At 52.5% G+C, this 22,713-nt stretch overlaps 6 protein-coding genes across 6 annotated transcripts; 3 read left to right on the forward strand and 3 right to left on the reverse strand.

Annotated features, from left to right (window-relative positions):
• Positions 1–60: 60 nt before the first annotated feature.
• PG994_003445 (uncharacterized protein) lies at positions 61–1,150 on the forward strand (the record flags this gene model as incomplete). Its single annotated transcript, XM_066854854.1, has 2 exons — positions 61–359; positions 463–1,150. 2 exons carry the CDS (start codon positions 61–63, stop codon positions 1,148–1,150), a joined length of 987 nt encoding a protein of 328 aa, XP_066719132.1.
• Positions 1,151–1,543: 393 nt separating this feature from the next.
• PG994_003446 (Acetamidase/Formamidase) lies at positions 1,544–3,655 on the reverse strand (the record flags this gene model as incomplete). The annotated part of the gene is made up of 9 exons (XM_066854855.1): positions 1,544–1,893; positions 2,010–2,252; positions 2,368–2,456; positions 2,518–2,823; positions 2,914–2,981; positions 3,106–3,268; positions 3,346–3,403; positions 3,497–3,515; positions 3,581–3,655. 9 exons carry the CDS (start codon positions 3,653–3,655, stop codon positions 1,544–1,546), a joined length of 1,371 nt encoding a protein of 456 aa, XP_066719133.1.
• Positions 3,656–4,356: 701 nt separating this feature from the next.
• On the reverse strand, positions 4,357–5,715 carry PG994_003447 (uncharacterized protein; the record flags this gene model as incomplete). The annotated part of the gene is made up of 3 exons (XM_066854856.1): positions 4,357–5,334; positions 5,423–5,529; positions 5,592–5,715. The coding sequence occupies 3 exons, from the start codon at positions 5,713–5,715 to the stop codon at positions 4,357–4,359; spliced, it is 1,209 nt and encodes a 402-aa protein (XP_066719134.1).
• Positions 5,716–7,563: 1,848 nt separating this feature from the next.
• Positions 7,564–10,130, forward strand: PG994_003448 (uncharacterized protein; the record flags this gene model as incomplete). The annotated part of the gene is given in 3 exon segments (XM_066854857.1): positions 7,564–7,870; positions 7,937–9,614; positions 9,626–10,130. The coding sequence occupies 3 exon segments, from the start codon at positions 7,564–7,566 to the stop codon at positions 10,128–10,130; spliced, it is 2,490 nt and encodes an 829-aa protein (XP_066719135.1).
• An 869-nt stretch (positions 10,131–10,999) lies between these two features.
• On the reverse strand, positions 11,000–11,881 carry PG994_003449 (uncharacterized protein; the record flags this gene model as incomplete). The annotated part of the gene is made up of 2 exons (XM_066854858.1): positions 11,000–11,507; positions 11,640–11,881. The coding sequence occupies 2 exons, from the start codon at positions 11,879–11,881 to the stop codon at positions 11,000–11,002; spliced, it is 750 nt and encodes a 249-aa protein (XP_066719136.1).
• A 7,522-nt stretch (positions 11,882–19,403) lies between these two features.
• Positions 19,404–22,666, forward strand: PG994_003450 (putative white collar 1 protein; the record flags this gene model as incomplete). Its single annotated transcript, XM_066854859.1, has 3 exons — positions 19,404–21,118; positions 21,174–22,215; positions 22,283–22,666. The coding sequence occupies 3 exons, from the start codon at positions 19,404–19,406 to the stop codon at positions 22,664–22,666; spliced, it is 3,141 nt and encodes a 1,046-aa protein (XP_066719137.1).
• Between the last annotated feature and the right edge of the window lie 47 nt (positions 22,667–22,713).

Raw genomic sequence — 22,713 nt, forward strand, 5'->3', positions numbered from 1 at the left:
GCTCACATTCCCACTTGGCTGCTCACCCTAGCCTCTTCGCACCCTTCACCGATCGCCAGCATGCCGACAACAATTACGGTACGCATTCAGATGCCTACTGGCCCCAGCCAGGTCGTTCTCGAAGACGATGCCACCGTCGAACAGCTCGTCCAAGCGATCAAGGAAAAAGCCGAAGGCCAGGAAATCGCTACCATCAAGTACGGCTGGCCTCCCGCTGCTCTCAAATTCAAGCAAGACGAAGACGACACCGCCAGGCATAAGACCGTTCAATCATTAAACCTGCATAAAGAGCGCCTCACCGTCGTCTTGTCTGCCAAAAATCCGAACCTGCCCCCGAGCCTGCTTCCGCGCCGCTGCCGGTAGAAGGGAAAGACGTCCCCAACGAGCATGATCCTCCCACCGTGCGCTTGCCCACCGGCAACGACCTGGGTAAGCTGTTACGCAATACTCCTCACACTCTAGCTTTTCCATCAGGTCCAGTGTGCTGACCAGATCCACCCGCTTCCGAGCAGTCTTGCGCGTGATGGCCGACGATAACAGCTGCATGTACACCGCGATGATGCCGATCATCAGCCAATCGGCCCAAGAACGCGGCATGGACGTATCCACGGCCGGGGCCCTGCGCCAGGTCATCGGCCAGCAGATCCTCAGCCAGCCCGACGTCTACAACGCGGCGGTGCTGGAGAAAGCGCCGGGCGCTTACGTGGCCAACCTGCTGAACCCGCAATCGTGGGGCGGCTCGATCGAGCTCAACGTGCTGAGCGAGCTGTTCGACATCGAGATCTGCATCGTGAGCGTCAGCAGCGGCAGCATTATCTCGATGGGCGAGGGCCAGCACGAGCGCCGCTGCGTCGTGCTCTGGTCGGGCATCCACTACGACCGCATCGTCGAGATGTTCTTCGCGGGCGCCGCCGACACGGGCGACACCGAGTTCGACGTCTGCACCTGGGAATGTGCCACGAGCGACCACATCCTCCAGGGCGCGCTCGAGATGGCGGCCATCCTGAAGGAGAACAACTACGCCCACGACTCCAACGCGGCCGTCTACTCTTGCAAACAGTGCGGATGGGTCGGCCAGGGAGAAAAGGAGCTGGTCAAGCACTGTCAGGCCACAAGTCACAGCGAAATCCAGACTATTGAAGATAAGTAGGCCATTCAAAAGCAGATCAAAAATGCCATTGCGAGAGGCGCGCGGGCCTGGTTGGGTCGTTGCCAACCCCCGGTTCGAACAAGGGTGGATTAGGCAGCAGCCGGGTGTGATCCGACTTCCGTCACATTCTTACCTATGGAATCCCCAGTATATATCGTTTGTTTGCTGGCAACGAGATGGGGACCAGAAGATTTGAAGAGCTGATCAATACACGGTGGCTTCGCATGGTTTGGTGCATTTACGCGTCATTTGAGATACCCTTTTCACTCATAGTTAATTAGAGACGTATATTTCCAAATACGTATCGACAAATATCGATCGATCTGATCTCCGCCAATTTCACAACAGTCATTAGCACCTGAAACCCCATTATGCACGCAGACAAAATAGGTTTCACGACGTCGTTACAGCGCCCTTGACCCGATCCACCACGGTCGCCTTGTGCGTCAGGCCGCCGCCGAAGCTGTGCTCGCTGTTCTGGCCGCCGGCCGTCACCTTGCCCTCGGTGACGCCCGTCTCGAAGGCGCAGGTGCCCATGTCGAGTTTTGCCGGGGCGCTGCCCGACGCCGCTACGGCCGCCGGGCTGATGTCGAAGTCGAAAATGTCCATCGGCAGGCCCAGCGTCGTGCACGCGTTGGGGATGTCGACGATGCCGGCCACGTGGCCCTGGATCGGCGCGCAGGACAGCAGCAGGTAGATCTGGTAGTCGCTGTAGCCGAAGCGGCGGAGGTACTCGATGCAGCCTGTATGTGTGGGTATGGTGCTTGCTGTTAGTTATGCGTACGTATATTTATTCTTGGAACAGGAAGGGAAGGGAAGGGATTGGGGCTTGGGAGTCAAAACTAGGCAGAAAACTCACGTAGGGTGGTCTGCCGGTACGCGACGGTGACGTCCATGTAATGCTGCTTGCCGTGCTCGTCGACGGAGAAACCCTCGAAGTACAGGGTACGACCGGGGGAGAACTGCGGCTCCACGGGGCCCGGGATGTAGATGGGCGACTTGAGGCCCAGGTTGGCCACGCCGTTCTTGATCACCTTGAAGTTGATGGTGATGATGCCGGCCATTTCGATGGCGCCGCAGAAGGAGATTTCACCATCGCCCTCTGTATAATTGGTATGAGTTGGTTAGTTTTTTTGGATTGCGCGGGGTCAAGTAGAAGTAGGTTTAAGGGGCAAGAGGGGCAGGTAATAGGAAAAGGAGTCGGGGTTTTGGCTCACGAGAGAAATGCAAATCGCCCACGCTGAACTTGGACCCTGCTACATGGACGGGAAGGTAGACTTTGCTGCCGCGACTGAGGTTCTTGATACTGTGAACAGGAGTCAGTAAAAGCTATTCGCTTTTAACCTATGGGTCCATCCAAAACATACTCGCAGTTCCCCCCATGCTCCGGCCGACCCGGGATCGTCCGCGCCCCCTCCTTGCCGACCTTCTCCTTCACCTCGGCGGCGGCCGCGGCGCCGGCGTGGGCGTTGCGCGGCTCGGGCGGCTTCGCGACGTCGCGCTCGAGCTTGTTGGCCGCGATGAGCTCGCCCTCGCGCGCGTTCCAGTTCGCGAGCACGTCGGCCGAGGGCGCGCAGCCGAGGATGCCCGGGTGGATCAGGCCGGCGAACTTGACGCGCGGGATGTGGCGGGACGTGGCGTAGATGCCTTCGAAGTCCCAGATGGCTTTGGCGCTGTGTGGGGGATGGGGGTGGTGGTGTAAGCGAAGAGTCACTCCCTCGGTGTATAGATGAGTACTATCTATGCAAAGAGTAGAGACTTACGCTGATGGATAGATTTCGTCGAGGAATCCGCCTCCGTTGTTCTTGTCGAAGACACCGGTAAACCCCCACTAATGACACACTCATACATCAGCTATTATCTCCTTGGAGTGCCGAGCTGTTCACCAAGTGCATTCATTTCCCTCGGTTCCTCCTTCCTATATCAGAACGCCGTAGGGAGGAGGAGCTACTCACCGGCTGGTCCTCGAAAGGCTGCACATCCATGATCTCGACCAACAACAGATCCCCTGGCGCCGCCCCCTCGACATCGAAGGGACCGGTCAGGTAGTGGATCTTGGTGAGGTCCACGTCGCGTACATCATCAGCGCTGTCATTGTTTCCAATCTGCCCTCCAGTCCTGTGATAACGAGCACATATAAGTAGATATCCACATCCGAATGGTGACATGTTAGAGTGCTATCAATATATACTAACCAATCCACGCATTCGATCTTGACGGTCTCGCCATCTTTAATGGTCTCGACGGAAGGGACTGTAAGAAGAAAAGCACCGCGTTAGTCTCTCGAAAGCTGTGCCTGATCCCTCTTTAGGATTGCTTCCCCCTTTTCTCAGCATCAAAACTCACTGTCGGGATGCCATCTGTTCTACAACATGCCATTAGCTAACTGACTATTTAAGATCACACAGCAAACAACCAACAAGGACTTACATGTAGAACCTTCTGGTCGGATGCGGGTATATCAAAGCTGACTTTGGCAGCTGTGCGAATTCCTGTCTTGCTCATGATCACGGTGTCTCGGATGGAGAATAATTCCTATTTGGTACGTTGTTGTCGACAGTTTCCACCTTTTTACGCAAGTTGAGGCAGCAGATTCCAAGTCACTTTGAGCAACATATTAATATCAAATGGTGAGCACTGTCTATTCTACCAAAACCATCACAATGGGCCGGTCGACGTCTATATGAAAGTGCTCAATATCTAAGAGTTACCCCGCATACCCCCCCACGCAGATACGCTACTAATAAGGAGACGTCATGGACGATAATGATTAGAAAGGGAATATGATTTCCATAGAACCTTTTACATGACAGCGCCTACAGCACAGCACGTTGTAGTCTGCGGCTATGTACCTTGGCTTATCTCTCCTGACGCCGGGTCGGCGGAAAGCGGGGGCACGACCGGAACTCTCCATGTTGGAATGGAGCTCTTAGAGGGAACAACCGACTGATAGGAGCTCCGAGCTTCCTTCCCCAAGTCATGTACGTAATCACAAAACAGATACGGTGGAATTGTCTTGTCAAGAGATTAGGCTCTGCGGGGTATGGAGATAAATCGGCATCCTTCCAACCTGGTCCACATAGCTTTTGTATTGGGGATCACGACATATACAGTATGGATATACGTCCTGATAGCGAAGTTGTATCTATATGGTGGTTCACCTCTGTGTCGAACGTCAAGCATATATAAGGGCAGGCAGTGGCCATCTAAATCTCCTTTCGACTTTCGGACGTCGTCGCTTCATCATAAGAAGGTGGGTCTTTGGGTATCGTTGCGGCGGATCCTGGCGCTGAGGTCGGCTTGGAGCCTTCACTGCCATGATGCAATTTATCCAAGTCGAAAAGGGAGAGGCTCAAGAATTCGTGTTTGTTCGTCCATTCCTGCTGGCTGACGGCATACTCGTGGGCTTGCGCTGGGGCTGGTGGCGGATCCGTGATCTTAGTGATCAGATACGCTGTCGAGGCTTCGGCAACGCCATAGATCAAAACTCCAAGCAGGGGCACGCGCAATAGCGTGTAGAATCCTATACCGAAGCCGAAGAGGAGGCCCTCCCGGCTGTGGAACCAGTTCTTTTTCTGCGGCTTAGTCATATGAACGCGAGCGAAATACGGCTCAAGGAGTTCGCGCATCAGACTTCGCGAAGCGAAATAGGTCTGCAAGAAGATGACCAAGTATTTCCTGGGTAACAGTACACCGGTGCCGAAAATGATAGCAGCAGGGCCGAGACCGACGGCTTTGTTGAAGGTGTAGAAACTGGCAGCAGGCAGCACAAATCGGCCCACGTACGGGATGTAGGACAGGCCGAAAATGGCCAGGGAAATAGCAGCTTTGCGGCCGAACCTGTACAAAAACATGCTAACGGCCTCGGCAGTGCTCGTTGTGTGGGTGCTTCCGTCCTTGACCTTGTACTTGGAAAGGTTCGGATAATACATGTCTCGAATCTCGTCTGGGTCGTCGTGCTTGTGCTTTTGGACGTACGTCATGTCCACCCACTTCAGCGAGTCCATGAACATGTTGTCAAGAGTCGGGGTGAGGTAGCGCATCAGCGTCATAAGGAATAGAGGTATCTGAAGAACATGGTTGGCGAGCAGATCGAGTGCGTTGACTATGGTGTCGTCCCATGATGTCTGATCGAGGTCCCAGATGAGGGCGCTGCCACGGATCAGGAGCTTGAGTGCAATTATCTGGTGAGGGACGAAGTTAGACAATCATAACCTCAAGGCTGCGGCTGACCACACCACCCGTGACCGCGGGACTCGGGTGTTGACTTACCGGAATCTGGACAATCAGGCGAATGGCGATACCTGCAACGACGGCGATGGCAGCTTGTCGGTAATGTGTGTTGGTGAATATATCGGGGTTTTGCAAAGCTCTATTGGCTGCCATCCATGTTAGCAACTGTCAAACTCGCATGTCGCGTGCTTCACTGCGAGTCTCGCACCTCCAACCAGGGTGAGCTGGATGCCCCGCACTATGGCATTGAGGTCGAAATGCGAAGTGTCAAAGGCCTTCTTGACCTCATCCTTGTCGATCTTCTCAAGCTTGTGAACGACTCGTTCCGCCATCTTGGATTCGTAGAGCCTGGATAACTGAGGCGCAGATCCAGCCAAAGGTGTGTGTGTGTGTTGTTAGGTAGCAACAAAGCTGCGAGCTTCGGATATTCAGGTTTGACGAAATGTTAGCCATGGCGGGCTGGCAAACTGATGACGACACCTCACTGCCCACTACCCATCAAGGCACGGACTTTTATGAAGACAGACACAAGGTTGGCACTGGCACATTGCTTATCGATTATGCACGCACTAATGTTGAACCCAGCCCCCAGCTACTATATCGGCCAGTTATTACGATTACAGCTTCAAGGCATAGGTCCAGATCAGGGTAGCTTCAATTATCTGTACCTTTGTTGATATGATTATCTTGCAGGCACAATATATCCGTTACTTGCGCACAAACTTGTCCTCAACCCTGAGTCTCAGTCCGAAGGGGAGATCAGTATGATATAGTGCAAACTTTCGAAGAAACTCTCATCAACTCCATGGATAGCGTCTTGAAGTAAGGGGTTTACTGTGTTAAGGTATCCGATCGTGCTCAAGCCTCGGGGCTCATCGAACGAGGGGAAGCAGAAAGCTGGCTCGGTCACGAGGATGAGAGCTCACTTCAGCAAGGTATGCCGTGGTACATGTATATACGTAACCAGACCTGGGAGGTCTCAAGTCAGGCATCAGGGGGATATGAATATGCCAACGCCATGAACCACCATCTCCCCCACGATGCCCCTCCATGCCTCCCCCTCGATGTATGGGTTACGTATTGTCCCCGCCGGACATCCACGTCAAAGACTGGCTGGCATCAATCGATCGCAGTACTCCGTATTGTTGCAACTCTATTCCCCCAGCCGCTTGTTGGCGCCTTGAACAACATCATATCACTTTACTTTGTGTTTGCGCCTCCAGTCAGCGTCGAGTAGTCCGGTGTAAGTGCAGGTGCGCGAACGTTAGCGCACCCTAATGCCAGGTCCGCGATCCATCCCTGCAGCTTAGGAGCTTAGCCGCCTGTAATCGACAATTTTGCTGATCCAACGAGGGGCACTTCCCGGGGGGTCGGAAACGCTTGAAAGGGTCGAGAGCGAGGATATGAAACTGTCCGAACATAAGATATTAAGGTATCGAACGACAATAGTGCAACTTGTTTGCATACTCGAACGATAGAACGGGATTCTATAGCGAATTGATTCAGAGATGTTCTATTTTGGCCAACGACGGCGCCTTGGTCGATGGAAAGATTGTAGCCAGCCAATGACTGCTACTCATCTACTGTCGTAATTTAATGTAGTTGGACTAGGCAAGCCAGGATACCCTCCCCAGGCGCGTAGAACGGTAGCTTAGGTTAGCACCTCATTGCTTTTAGCACCCAGCCTCCAATTGCACTGCGACGAGAACGAGAACGAGAACAAGAATCCTCAACCCTTTTTCTCCCAATTGATGCACCGGCGCATGGTCCAGAAAGATTGTGCATTTACGTCTTCAAGATATCCAAGTGTTCAAACGTGCGAGCAGCAAGAGTACAGCCTCATATCTTTGCAGGTGTCCGTTGCTACTTGCTTAAGTACTTACACACAAGCATCTTATTGACTCTGGAACACCTGGGGATTCCTTTAGGTTCTACCCTCGCGTACAGGCATCTCTCCCCGGGCTTGTCTGGAGGCTGACACCTAGTCCCCATTACATCTGAAGTGTGAGACAACTGTCTTCTGCATCATTTCCTTTCATCCCTCGGTTTCTAGAGAAAAGCATCTCTGTCGATATATTAGTTTGGCAGTCCTTTCGTCATGCCCTAGGAGACCCATTTCCGACCTTGGTCGACACGATTTAACGCCTATCACGCATCGCATCTCCTAGAGTTTCCTCGTCATGGATTCGCAATCCCAATCAGACCCTCGATTGCCCACGCCTCGGCGTGTGGCTACTTTACCGACAGTCCTCCAAGTCCCTCGAAGATCCCCTTCGATTTCGTCATTATCGTCACGCACATCGGCTTTGTCAAGTACATCTCGAGGGCCCGATGAGTTGGTCGAAACCCTATACAATCACCCATATGTCAAGATAACATCCTTCACCTCCGGCCAGCGCATCTCGTACGGTTCATCAAATGGGCTCGATGATCCAGAGCCGGGGTCTCTGCCGCCGTCTTCGCGCCTGGAACGAACCATCGCAATTGGTGCGTAATCAACCTGTTGCATATGTCGAAGATATTGGCTAACATGATCCTGTCTTGTCTCTGTAGGCCCCTTCCGTATATACCGAGCACCTGGATCCGTCGCTTTCCTGTCTTGCGGTGCTGCGCTCCAACCGATACTGCCCAAAAGTCAATGCTGGTGCATTGCCGAGGATAATAGCCAATTCGTTCTTCAGATCCGACGTCCTCAATATTGGAGGATAGAAGTTCCGGTGGCGGACGCCGAGGAGGTCCAGCAAGCATTGCTTCTGCGCGATGTGTTCGACAACATTCTCTTATTCGAGAAGACCGAGTGCCCGTTTCAAAGAAGCTTTACAGTCGAGTTACCGCCGAGACCCGAGACACCAGTCATCAAGAAGCCCTGGACATCAGTTGGCAAAAACCTGATACCGACCGTGTTCACATCTGACTTGTCCCCACCCGCGCCGTCACCGAGAGTAGTCAGCGGCAGGATGCGGCTCAGACCTATTCCCAAGAAATCCGACTTTTCGAGTGAAGATGATGCCCATTCTGATGAGAGGGAAAACCCGACTGCACCTGTGGTACAAGAAGACCAAATCACGGACATAGTAAGACTTAACGAAAATGAAGTCGAGAACCGGAATATACCTTCTGAGAATGAGAGGGTTGCTATTACGACTAATACGCCCGTTGCACTGTCTGTAATAGACAAACCCGAGAAGTCACATGCAATGGGAGAACCGCAAATAATAGAAGTAATGGTGGATTCCGACTCCAGCGATCAACAAGGGAAAAAGACGGATACGCAAGATTTGGCGCTGACTACGCTGGATACTAAACGTGATACCGAAGTGGATATGGCTATTTCACAAAGCGAAGTGAGGCCCAGTCAGGCGCAGGCCCCTGAACAAGCGCAGATCTCGCCTGATCCGTGCGTGATAAACCCCCGGGTCTCAGATTTGCCTGCTATTCCTTTAAAACGACAAGACTCGAAGCCGACAACCAGGGTTTTTCAGAACTCCAAGGCTCCTCGTCTGGTCAGCGCAAGTAAGATCTTGGAGCCAACTCTCACCATGCCTCTCGAGGAGAGTCTGTTGCCAAAACGCACCAAGCGAACTGTTTCAGCCCAGGAATACAGCAGCCAATCAAACGCAGCCCCTGTCACCACCGAAGAAGTGTTTGGCGATGACGACGATGGGCCATCGCTGTGGGAAGGTTCTGGCAACATTGGCGCGGTCAACCTCAAGAAAAAGCGAATGAGCCGTATTTTGGCTGGTCGATCGGCGGCCTTGCAACCGCAACTTACGGTCCTAACTGCACCGCCTTCCCGACCTGCCCCAAGGCAGCCCGTGCAGACCCGACCGGCCATCAACATTCCAACTTCTGAGCGTACGGCTCCGTCTCAGACATCCGACGACACCTCTCCCGTCGGTTCTACCGATTCGTTCCACAGTCTGCAAAGCTCCCAGTCCTGGCACAGTACAATCACTCCTCTTCCTGGCTCGCCCCCCAGGTTGCGACCAGATTCTCCGCCTAGCCATCGATTCCCTTACCCGCACGACAACATTGTTAAGACCCCCAGAGTCCGTGTCAAGGACAACTCCGAATTTGTCACCACCCCGAAGACGACGACGGACATCACGGTGATGCCGAGCTCCGCTACGGCCACTAACCAATCTGACTCGCCAATGCCGCGGTCGCCTAGCGAGGACTCGAAGCTGGCCAGCCCCGCATATATCGAATCGGTCAAAGAGGAAATACGCACGTCGGCTCTAGCCGACCGGTCCGCCTACGTCACCGGGCCAGGTCCGCCTCCCACACCATGTCCATCAGCCAACGACGCGGCCTGTCCCCACTCCCACCCGCCGCCAACTTGTTCACACCGCCGCGGCAGGCGCGCCCCGCTAGCCGCCTCGAGACGGTGCGAAAGCTTCCGAGCTCGATTATTCACAAGACGGTCGAGATCCTCATGTCGCCCCCGGGCCACCTTGTCAACTTGATGCTCCAGGTCGCTGCTAAGATCGCGGCCGGCGAGTGGCGAGGACTGGTCTTCGGGTTCAACGAGGGCGGCGAGAAGATCCCCGTCCAGTGGGACTACTCGGACGGCGAGGTCAGCAGCTGGGAGGACGACGACGACTACCACTTTTGCATGGGCCGCTTCGGGTCAATGCGGAAGGATCGAGAGCGCGAGGAGCAGCAGCAGCAGCAGTCGTCTCCTCAAGCGAACGCCGAGCCGGTTGGGTCACCGGAGGAGGATAGCCGCGGCTGGGAGGTCGATTAGAGACGATCGCAGAGTTTAGTCTGGATTGACAGAGGCTGGACATGCCTATTTTCATATGTTATTTGCACTTGCATCGAAAGGGAGTTTTAGGGGATTCCGGGAACGACAGGCCCGCTGGCATATACCCATTCATGTCGACCATATAGGGTACTGCTGAACACCCTTTACCAGGGTGATTCGCATGGAGTATGGGTTATTCGGGGGAGGGTTTATACTCCCCCATGCGCTAGGTTCGGTAGTAGCCAGGAGAGGGCGATCACATCTGGAACGAGATGGCGTTGTTTCATCAATGTTCTGTATATTACAGGTTGACGGAGACCATATACCTACCTGTTGGCACGCAGGAAGGAGGCTCCCTTGTGTTGAGATATAGTGGAAGATGACTGGCTGGATTTCGCCCAACAACTAGATGCTTTTCTTGCGCGTCTGGAATTTGTCTACTTTAGGGGCCAAAGCACAGGTCTTTACTTTGTTTTAATGGATACATGTACATACCGATGTACTTTCTGGGCAAGTTTTTCAATTTACTTCATGCTGCTTGTGATCTACTCTGAGTCAGGTGACTACGAAAGATGGCCCCTGAACTCTTGGGGGAGCCCGGGGCCCTAACGATAAGCGAGTACTTGATCTCACTCAAAGGGGTTTTTTATCTTCTTTCGGAGCCTTCCTCAGCAGAAGTGCGGTTGGTTCTATGATGATAGTCTAAATTAACAAACATAATGAGTTGCTATGATCAGCGAGTGGGTAGTACAGCAACCCCAGCAAGCCGCGACACCAGAAGCTGATCCGTTCGCCGCGGCTCAAGAACCGAAAAAGAGTCTACCCCAGACCAAATGTCTGTCGGCATTTTATTTCCCCTTTTCTCTTCTTTAGGACATGAACTTCGGGTCCAGATCCCCCTTGGACTCGCTGATCTGCACCTGGTACACCCAGCTGTCGGTGACGACCTCCTGGCCACCATAGATGCCGAACTTGGGATCGCTGCGGCCGGGGAAGAGGTTGCCCGGGAGCGTCGTGGACCCGGTCGCGGCGAACGTGACGGGCTTGCCGGCCCACCACATGCGCACGTGGCCCTGCCCGGCGTCCTTGGCCAGGATCTCGAGGCCGACGGTGTAGACCGTTTTCGGTTGGATCGCCGCCGACCAGGAGGGCTGGCGGTGCCCGGACTGCTGGGCGTGGTACTGCAGCTGCAGCTGGCCCTCGCGCACTTCTAGTGATAGCGGGATGTTGGCCGCGTCGTGGCCGGCTGTGTTGGCGACGTACTCCTTCCACTGCATCACAATCATGCCGTCCGGCGTCGCGCCGAGGGCGAATTGGTAGCCGATGAAGTAGGTCTTGCCCTCTTGGGTCTTTCCGTTGAGGGCGTGGTACTCGGCACTTTGTCTGGTCAGTCTTGCATGGTCTTCTTCGGTTTCCCCTTTTACCTTTACAAGAGGTGCCCCTTTCGGAATCACCTAAAGTCGCAAGAGACAGACAGGAAGAGGCTCGGGATGGGGAGGGTAAGCTCACCGGATATCGCCCTTCTTGCGATGGAAGTGTGCGCTCTTGCCCCCCTTCCAGTCCTTGTCATTCTTGATGTACAGGTCAGCCGTGTTGCCGTGCTGCTTGTCGCCCCGTGCGGCCTCGAGGTTCACCAGGCCAATCTTGGAGACCTCGTCGCCCCGTGCGGCGTTGTAGTCGACCAGCAGGGTGGCGCTGGCATAACCGGCGCAGAGGAGGGCCGAAACGACGAGTTGACCAAAGTGAATCATGTTGAGGATGATAATGTGCTTCGATTATCCTTTACGAAAGGAAGGTGAGAGTCACGATGTTACTGTGGAGGAGCTGAAGAAGATGGCTCGTTATTATGATAGTAGATATCCCATAGAGTTCCATGGCTACGATGGTTCTTTTATAGATTCTGAAGAGCCTCCTTTTCCACCCGTCGCTCATCTAAATATGGATCCGCACTGGCACTCTATCTGTTTTTAGATCACCGTTGGCGATCTTCGCAGCATTCCACCCTATAGGTGAGCCTGTCAGCTTACTATCCCAATATACAGAAGCGCTCGCTCGGGGGCTCAGAGACTTACTGTTTACGGCAAGTGTTGGGGCAGATCTACTGTTCGAGCGTATAGATATGTTTGCATGTATGACAGCCTTAGACCAGCTGCACCAGAGGCAGTGACTCGATTTACCCGAAAGTGCACTTCAGACTCGCGGCTTGTCCCCGTAGAGGGTGTATTCACACGTTCTTGCATGAGGCTGAGTAACAAGGCATGACATAACGCCTGATAGATGGCATATTTGGTAATAACGAGCGTGCGCCCGGAATTGCACTGCTGACATTATTATAGGCTGACTTGGAGCTCATCTGCCGGGTCTTGATTCCGTTTGTGGTCAACTGGAAGAGCACACAACATAAAATTGTTGATGACTGCATGGCGAGAATAGGTGGGATTTGGCCCTTCCCTTTCTCTTCCTTATGAGATGTCGGAAACTTGACCCTTGGGAATTGGAACCTATCCTTTGTAGAGCATCAAGTTATATATGCTGGACTGGAGGAGAATGGATATCCACTCCTACTAGCCTGCTCGTTGCCCTGGGACTAAAGAAAGAAGATGCGCATGACCAAAAGTTGAGCCGCTGCCCCAAGACAGCGGCCGTAGTTTGCGGCTTAACCAAAGACTGCGGCTGACGAAGCTTTGCACCGACAGCCTAGTCGATCTTGGAGCCGAGGTCAATATGCAACCATGCTGCCAATGTGTATGTAAGTTTTTTTTTTTGGATTTCAAAAGAAAAGATGGGTTCCATTTCACCATGGAAACCATATGCGAGAGCGAGAGCCTACGTCGACAGAGTTCGGGCAGGTTGGGGTTCAAGGTGCCGCCACCCCATTGGCGATATTACACACTGAGGGTATCCGGTACAAGGTCTCCCTTTCTCGAGTCCGCCATCTTTTCCGCTGTGGTATGCTCAATTTATATTATTCCATCTTTCTACAAGGATCGTACTTTTGGTATTGAACAGAGTTGATTGGGGAGGGCACAAGTTTTTCCCGCTTTGCCAGGGTGCTTGCCTGAGACTATTTTCAGTCGCCTGTTGATCCACATGATCTCATTGCCAACAACGGTGTCGTTCACTGGCTGAACTGGGGACGTCTTCCAAGAAAAAGAGAATTGCTAGTACATAAGTGATGACCAACCACTTGGTATTGACGGACTTGTTTGAGAAACATGCATCGCTGAAGATCTTGCTAGGCGACTAGGGGAATAGGACCCAGGACCCTTGTTTATTTAATCATTATTAGTCAAATTCTAGGAGAGGAAGATTTGAAGAAGAGGAGGAAGAAGAAGTCCATCCATCGGAGGATCTCATCTGGGAAGATCAAAACTGCCAAGTACGTCCAAATAAGATTGAATTACATAAGACAGTAAGGAGAGAGTCTCAAAGGCCCGTCAATCGTCAATGCGGCCCTGACAGGGTCATTGGGTGGCTTCCCTCCTTCTTTGCAGGCAGGACTTGACGATCTTTTTAGGCCCACGGGGTCTAGGCCTTATTTCGCGATTCTGCAATCTGCCAGAACCATGTTCTTTTTATCTTTATTTTCTCTACAAAACCAATTAACCCTCGCAATTTGGATGGCAAGGGCCCGAACGAAATAAAAAGGCTTGGTAGGGCTTGGTAATTGAAACAGGCTCCTCTTTCCACGGACAGTCGAGGTTTAAATCGCAGCAGCAGCGCGAGGAGCGTCCTGTCCGGCCGTTGACTGACTTGAGTGACAGAAAGCCAAGGCCGTTTAGGCTTGGAATTAAGCTCGGCGGCGTGTCATCCCATCATGAAGCCGGAAGGAAATGCTCGGCACGAAACGAGACCTCTTCGCCACAAGCAAGACCAAGGAAAGGGACACGCAATCACCAAGCATTTCGACTTCCAATGCCTTGACCGGGCCGCCGGGGGTTTATATCCCCCGACTCAATCTCAAGACTTGCGACGAGTCTTGTAGCCCCATCAGTCTGAAGGAGAAGAATGCAACTGAGGCACAGCAGGAGCAATAAGGGGGGAATTATCGTACGGCAGCTCAGTCCTGTGGTACGACATACAAACCCACGGCGATAAGCGCTCAACCATCAACGCCCGTGTAAAAAGGCCACCACGAGAGAATGAGGCCATTCAGAGATTCTGAAACGCTTGGGGACCCACCGGCCTGCTGTCTCAGCATGGTCTCAGGGGCTCTGCCAAGGAGCGAGCTGGCCTGTGCTGGGGGTTGGCGGCCGGTGACGCGGGGTGGGTGGATGGGAAACATCGGTGCAACTTCTTTACTGCCAGCGGAGTCCGGTGCTCTGGCAGAAACAGGACGAGCCAATCGCCATGTCGACGCACCGGCCCCCCTGGCCCTATTGGTGACGGCGTTCCACATTTGCAACAGCAGTCGGCGCATAATGGTCTGATAGCCCACGGACCTGAGGTAAACCCAATGGTAACCTACCACCAGACCTGGCCCAAAAAGAAGGAAGAGAAGAAAAAAACAGCCAAGCAACATATGCCAACTGCGCAGTGGGCTGGTGGGCTCAGAGTTGGAATCACCCAAGCCTTCCAAGCGCCACCAAGCCTTTCCCTTAACCAGCACAACCCCTGGCCCCCTCGAGCGCCTGATGATAGGCCTGCTTTGCCCGAGAAGGGTAATAAATGGGGGTCGCCCTTGTAAACATCTAGCCTCAAGATGTCCATCTGCAAGAGGCGCCAGGTGTGGGTAAGGTGAGTCAAGATTGGCACGGTAACAAATATGTAAGAAAAAAAAGGTTAGAGGATGCGCGGGAAGGAGGCAGGGTAGTTCAACCTAATATAGATGCGGCTTTGCTCTATCCCATTCCTGCTGTCTTCTTGTTCCTGTCCTCTCAGCAGCAGTAGCAACCCAGCGATCCGCCGAACACTACTATTCTCTAATAATCTGTATATACATTTATACTTTTCGCCGGTCGAACTTCATTTATTATTCTTAGCAACAAGGGCTTGACGCCTCATACCGTTCATTCAACAGAAAGAAAGCCATACCGGTAAAGACAACCAACCCAACGACGCCCGTGTTGTAGCAGTCGACCGAGGCCCAGCCGTGTGATTTCCCATCGCGTACTCGCCTTCATTCACATCCGTCTCATAAACTCATCGACCTCACTCCGGTCTCCCGGGAATAACGACATAAATTCCACCAACATGCCGGTCATTACTCCAGAACTCGTCGCTCGCGGCTTGGAGGTGGGCCACACGCTCATGAAGCGAGAGGTAGACCACCGGGCGATAGAAGCTTTCCTAGTTCGTAAGTCGGGCTTCTACTCCATGATCTCTCTCTCTCGTCGAAACTAACGTTCCATCTCAGTGTTAACAACCTTCGGTGGCATTGGAGGATGGATGTACTACATGATCACGCACTAGATGGCGCGCGCCCAAAGGCAAGAAAAGAAGAAGAAAGAGCAGCTCATGTATATATCGATCAACATCGTTGGGCAAGCACAACACCTCTATGTGTGTATGTGTATGTGGGATGAGCGATGCCAGTAGAATGTTGTATCACGCACCTCGGTGCCCTCTAATAGACTCGAAAGAGGGAGCAGGTAAGCGTTTACAACCACAACCTCAACTCCCCGATGCTCATCGAGACTAAGCTAACATGCTACGTTTGTTTTCAGGCTCTGTGTTTTTATTGTTCACTTGCCACCCGCCAACTTCGGTTCTTCTACTTTTTTTTCTTTTTCTTTTGTTGCTGTCTCGCAGCAGTACCAGTGGGTTGAAAGCATGTCATCCTGAGGATGCTACCCCATCGTCAGCCTATGCGATTTTTACCGATATACTCATAGCGTTGCGGGAATGGCGTTATGGGGTGATCCTTCAAAATATACCAGCAGATGGTTTACTATACTGGACGGACAGGTAGCACAGATGTGTCGGCATACACTCTGCGAGGATGCAGCAGGCCCGCACGATATCCCGATCTCGAATCATGAGCAATTCACGCAGCAATGGAATTCATTCCTAGTGTGGCTGTCATCGCGAGACCGAACTAGGGTGGTTCATTTTCACCTAGTCAGCGGTTGGCCTTCCCATGATATTGCCGCTCTGGCCAAAGGAAGGGCATGGCACCTTGGGAGGAGGGAAACCGTATGATATGCCTACATGTATAGGCGAATGAAGAATACGTTCTTATCTACATGCATTGCTCTACCTATCGTAAATCCCGTCTGGTCACCCGGTTGATTCCATGTGTGAACCTCGTCTCTTCTTCTTTTCAAGACCATGTGAGTGAGGTCCGTCCATGTAATGGCTGAACTACGGGTTATATAAGTCAATGTCCGAGATGGGCGGTCAGTTCTCGACACTGGTGGCGTCGCTGCGACTTCATTCTCAAAGCCTTAACAGTACTTATCCACCCTCGGCAGGAAACCGAAAATGAGGAGCGAGCCCTTACAGTCAAGATCGACAGCATTATACCCCTGATTGAGTCTACAGATGCCTAGACCCTTTCCACCCGCTCCACGCGCGCGGACAATCCCCTTGGGGTGACATGCTGTCAAAGAATGGATCGCAGCAGCTCCGCAAAAGTTATATATCATGTGATACAAGCATATTGCTTATTCAGTGTGAGCATATGCCTGCCGTCCAGTATCCAGCTGGCCATCTCCATGTTATTGGTAATTTCTTATCATCAAGAAGCCGATGTGACGAGAGCTGACAACTGTCAAGTGGATATGACTTGGGGCAGAAAAGGAGCTGGGGGATTTGCGATGCAAGTCTAGAAGCATCAACAACAACTACTCCACGTGCAAGCTCACGATCACCGATGGCTCATTGTTCCTACGATCCAGGGGACACTGGGGAATGGGCCGGACGGCACGGGACGAGAAAAATGGTTGAGTCTGGACTGACTATTTACCTAACGTGGATCCAAGACGGGGATTGCTCTCTTCCTCATTCATTCGCATTGCTGGTTGGCTGTGGTCGGGCAGAATTGCGGGATGTGCGAGACATTAGGAAACCCTGAGACTGCCTAGGTTCGGGGTTAGGGGAGGACAAAAGCCGATACCCGGGTGAGCGCAATTGCCCATGAAGGGCTACATGGGCAATTTTGCGATTACCATCCCACTGGTTTTCTTCCACGTCCACTGCCACTACCACCTTACAGTACTCTAGGTTCGCATTTATTCTATTGCTATTCCTGGTAGTTCCAATTATTATTTCCGCCGTTTGGTTTCTCAGTGAATTAATCTGTTTTAGGGTTTCCGAAGAGGAGACCCGGAAGCAATCTCAAAAGAAGTCATCTCGGATCACCCATTAGTCGGTCAATTATTCCTCGTGAGATTCTTTTGTAAGTTGGTTCGAGTGATCTCTACAGGTACATTACGTGCTTACCTACCTATCTTGTTTCAAAATGGCTGGTTTCATTTTGAGGGCAGCATACGTCTAGGGCAGCGATGACGTCGACGGCCCGGTCGTCATCGAGACCCAAGCCTGAGAAATTTGCAGTCAAAACCTGATGAGCCGGACAGAGTTGTTACTGTATTCTATGCAAGCAGGTGGACGGAACATCTACCGACCTATGCCCAAGCCCAAGTAGTATGAAACGGGTCTTCGAACCTCCACTTCTTCGTGCGGTGAAGCGAGGTCGGAACTACTCCGTATGCCCGATAGATTAATAATAGGTGTATGTATTTGTACTACCTCCTGCAAAGACATCACATTTATTTGCCCTCCCTTCCATTATTCCATCTAACCGCAGGCAAGAACTCTAGTATACAGGCTGCGTCTGCTCACCGCAGGTTCTGAACATACGAATAATATGACCGTGTTCAAATGTTTTGGTGGACTGGTTACGAGGAACAAGGGTACCGCTCCGTGTCGAAACATGAGGTCCAGACTTGCCGAAATATCTCTGCCTGCTGTAGCTAAGTACTTAAGGTATCACGGGCATGTGCGTATTGGTGGGGTTAGGTAGGAGGTAGGTTAATCACTTAATACTCTTGGCTTTCTGATTTTAGGGTAGATATCAATATCAACAGAAGCCCAGTCGTTATGGCATTTCGTCCATGTAGATTTGGAAGACAATTAATGCATAGTTTCGCTATAGAAGAGATCGGCATTTTAAATGAGTTTTATCATACTTGAGGTTAGGGTATGAGTGTAGCCTCCTTTTAGCACGTGCTGGCTGGGAAGATGCAAATACCTGCCGCAGGGTAGGAGATGAAATGGTGCGTGCCCCGCCATGCTAATGCTTAAGGCAGCTACTGTGCAGCGAAGAAACGACCGACCCCATCCGTCCGTGTTCCATACATTAGCTAACCTACTGGAAAAGTCGGGCCAAAACTTGATATTCCCTATTCCCTACGATGGCTACCCAGCAACCTTTTGTCCCGGATCGGCGGGCCCCAGTCAGGTTTAGTTTCTCGACACTTCTGACTGACTCTTTTGACCTCATGTCACCTGTCTTTCCTTGATCCTATCGGCCATCTGGCATTCCCATTCCAGACGCTGCAACCTGGCCACGACACACAAAACATTCCCATCTCATTCCCATCGAAAATATCGATCCCTCCATCAAGATCGGGCCCGACCGACGCTGCCACGATCTGGCCCTCACTCCCCCCAATCCCCAGCTCAACCCTACCCTCCATCCAAAGCCGGGGTCCCGTTCACCACACCCACGCAGCCGACCGAGTCCACCGACAGGATAGGCCTGACAGGAGCGAACAGAGCAGCCACGCATGCAACTACCCGACTGTCCTAACTACCGTCCAAGGAGCGTCGTCGGAATCGCAACACCAGCCTGGGACTTGCGAATCTGTCCTACTACAACACTGCACGCCAGCTCGTCCGTTGACGCACGATAACGCATTTCGGTTGGACCGCAATCGGCCCCACCAATCTGCACCTCGCGCCGCCCGACTGCTGGCTTGGTCAGGAAAGATTCTCGTCTGACTGAGACTAATGCTTTGTGCCTCTATGCTTCGTCTTTGAAGTGCTGCAGCTCCGAACCGTTCAACTGGAAGGTTATATACCGATATTATCATTGTCGCCTCGTGCAGGACTTTCAACTCTGGCTAACGGGACAAGTCCATTTCACGATCGCATCGAACTCGATCATACATATACCTTCTCAGGCTTCCGACGACAAACCACGAATGATCGCCGGATCCTATCCCGATAAACCATTCTACTAAACCGTCATTCGCCGCGAAAATTTTGGGAGAGCGCTCCGCCCACTACGACTGCTCGGCGCCTACACAACCAACAGATGTTGCCAAAATGGATAACTTCTTTGGCACCCAGCTCTCTCAGGAGGAGCTGCAATGCCGCCATGCGCAACAGCGCAACCAAAGGCGGGCTACCAACTCCAGGATAAGTCCCAGTTTGCAGCACCACATGAATATGTCGAACATGTCCCGGGATACCATGTCGATTCACCAAGATACGGCCATGATCGGCTCCGAGTCGCTTGATGATATCATTCAGAGCAACCACCAGGAGCTTCAGCGCCGACGCAGCCTTCCTCAGTCACCCTACGACAGAAACAATTTCCCCCAGCCAGAGGACCCGCGCAGAGTGTCGATGATGGACTTCGCAAACCATGACTACCGAGATTTTCAGCTCGGCAACATGTCGCAATCTTCTGCGGATGCAATGAGCGGTGGCTTTCCAAACATGAATCACAACGTGACGATACCAGGGACAGCAGGCAGTTTTTCCCCGCCAAATATGATGGTGGACGATTTCTCAGCTATTTCGCCAGATATGATGAATAACATGATCGTCTTTTCGCACATGAACATGGGCCACCTGGGCGGCGATCCTAACGCTATGAGCATGTTCCAAGCATCGGGGATGCCTACTGGATACTCACAGTCCTCGATGGGAACAATCACGCCTTTCAGTATGGACATGGCTAGCCCAAACGGTCAAATGGACACTTCCCAGGGCGGAGTTGGGAATAATATGGGAATGAACAACGGGGACACGAATATGATGGATACCAGTCAGCAGCAGTTTGTGGCCTCTACCCAGGCACAACAGCCTCCAGCAAATCTTACTCTTGATACAGCAATGTCGAATTACCAACCTAATGCGTCTCCACAGCCACATACCCAGATGTCCCCTCAACCCCCTGGACAACTACAACCAAACGAGAGCGCCCATCAATCGCCTAGCGAGAATCCTATACCGGACTTTCCACAGGAAGAGACGCAACCTAGCATGCCACCGGTGCCTCTAGTTGCACCCAAGGAACAGAAAGCCATATACTCAAAAAGTGGATTCGATATGCTCAAAGCACTTTGGCTTGTAGCAACGCGGAAGAACCCTCAAGTCAATCTTGGAGCTGTTGACATGTCGTGCGCATTTGTGGTATGCGACGTGACAATGAACGATTGCCCCATTGTCTACGTCTCGGACAACTTTCAGAACCTGACTGGCTACAGCCGACACGACATCATTGGTCAGAACTGCCGCTTCTTGCAAGCCCCCGATGGCATGGTCGAGGCTGGAACAAAACGAGAATTCGTCGATAACAGGGCTGTATTCAACCTCAAACAGAAAATTGCGGAGGGGAAGGAGGTACAACAAAGCCTCATCAACTACCGTAAAGGTGGAAAACCTTTCCTGAATTTATTGACGATGATACCGATTCCATGGGATACCTCGGAGATAAGATATATCATCGGCTTTCAGATCGATCTAGTCGAATGCCCCGATGCTATTGCGTCGTCGCAAGGTCAAGGTGCCATGAAAGTCAACTACAAACACAATGACATTGGCCAGTACATCTGGACACCCCCTACTTCAAGCCAATGGGAGCCCGAGGCTGGCCAAACTCTGGGTGTCGATGACGTGTCCACTTTGCTTCAACAATTCAATCCCAAGGGGGCAGTCTCGGACTGGCATCGGCAGTCGTGGGACAAGATGCTGCTGGAAAATGCCGATGATGTGGTCCACGTGCTATCATTGAAGGGGCTTTTCCTCTACGTGTCTCCGTCTTGTAAGCGTGTTCTGGAGTACGATGGGGGAAGAACTTGTGGGCAGTTCCATCTCCACAATCTGCCACCCGTCTGACATTGTCCCTGTGACCCGTGAGCTCAAGGACACGGCCACGGGCTCTACGGTGAACATTGTGTTCCGCATCCGGAGAAAGGAAAGCGGCTATACCTGGTTCGAAAGCCACGGTGCGCTCTTCGTCGAGGCGGGCAAGGGTCGGAAATGCATCATCCTAGTTGGTCGTAAGAGACCGGTATTCGCTCTGCAACGACGGGATCTGGAGGCCAATGGCGGAATCGGCGATAGCGAGTTGTGGACAAAGATCTCGACCTCGGGCATGTTTTTGTTTGTGTCCTCGAATGTGCGGTCGCTATTGGATCTTCAGCCGGAAAACCTCATAGGGACCAGCATCCAAGATCTTATGCGTAAGGAATCCCGACCCGAGTTTGGCCGAGCCATCGAAAAGGCCAGAAGGGGCAGGATTGTTACTTGCAAGCACGAAGTTCAGAACCGTCGTGGACAGGTGCTCCAAGCGCTGACGACCATGTATCCTGGAGATGCCTCCGAAGGCCAGAAGCCTACATTCCTGCTGGCCCAAACGAAGCTACTCAAGGCTTCATCGAGGTCGATTGCTCCAGCTGCGTCGCAGATCAACAAGGCGAACAACATCCCGCCTTCTGACCCGAGGTTTATCTCTGCATTGACCTCGTCACTCAGCCCTAAGGGTAGCAACAGCGGTATCAAGGAAGCGGAAGATCATGGGCTTGTATCCGCTGCTGGTGGTGGCATTCCACTTGGCTCTCAGGACAAGGCACTTGCGTCCGACGATAACATATTCGACGAACTGAAAACAACAAGATGCACCAGTTGGCAATACGAACTGCGCCAAATGGAAAAGGTCAACCGGATCTTGGCAGAGGAGTTGCACGGCCTGTTATCCAATAAGAAGAAACGCAAGCGTAGAAAGGGCGTGGGAAATGTGATACGAGACTGCGCGAACTGCCATACCCGCAATACCCCGGAATGGCGGAGAGGTCCTAGTGGTCAAAGAGATCTCTGCAATAGCTGTGGTCTTAGGTGGGCTAAGCAGGTACGGCCACCACGAAGCAGAGGGGGGATTAGTAGTAAACCAAGCCGTGCTAACTCAGTGACTACAGACGGGCAGAGTCTCGCCACGGAACTCGTCACGCGGCGGCAATAACGATGGCGCGAGTAAGAAGTCTACCTCGCCAGTGCATTCCTCGCCGCTTCAGCGCGAAGTTTCGACGGGCGAAATAAGTGAACATCCATCTGAGTCGGATTCGATGACTACGGCCAATCGATCTCATAGTTCTAGCGCTGGGCCCGGCACCAGTGCCGGGACAACGCCCACAGCGCTCAAGGGCCCGTCTAAACCGCCGCTGAGCCAACCTCTTCTAGAAGGAGGGCGGAAAGTGGTCCGATGGCCTCGATTCGAGAGGAACGAGAAGCGAGCAGTGGATGATGAGGTCGCATTGTCTCCCTTCTTTTTTTATTTCCCTTTTATCATGAATTATACCTGAGCGCCAAGTGATACCTACGGCCGAATTTCTTATCTATCTAAACCTGC

This window comes from Apiospora phragmitis (genome assembly GCF_038363925.1).
Source record: "Apiospora phragmitis strain CBS 135458 chromosome Unknown utg000004l:1.0-3135199.0:1.0-3139288.0, whole genome shotgun sequence".
NCBI lineage: Eukaryota > Fungi > Ascomycota > Sordariomycetes > Amphisphaeriales > Apiosporaceae > Apiospora > Apiospora phragmitis.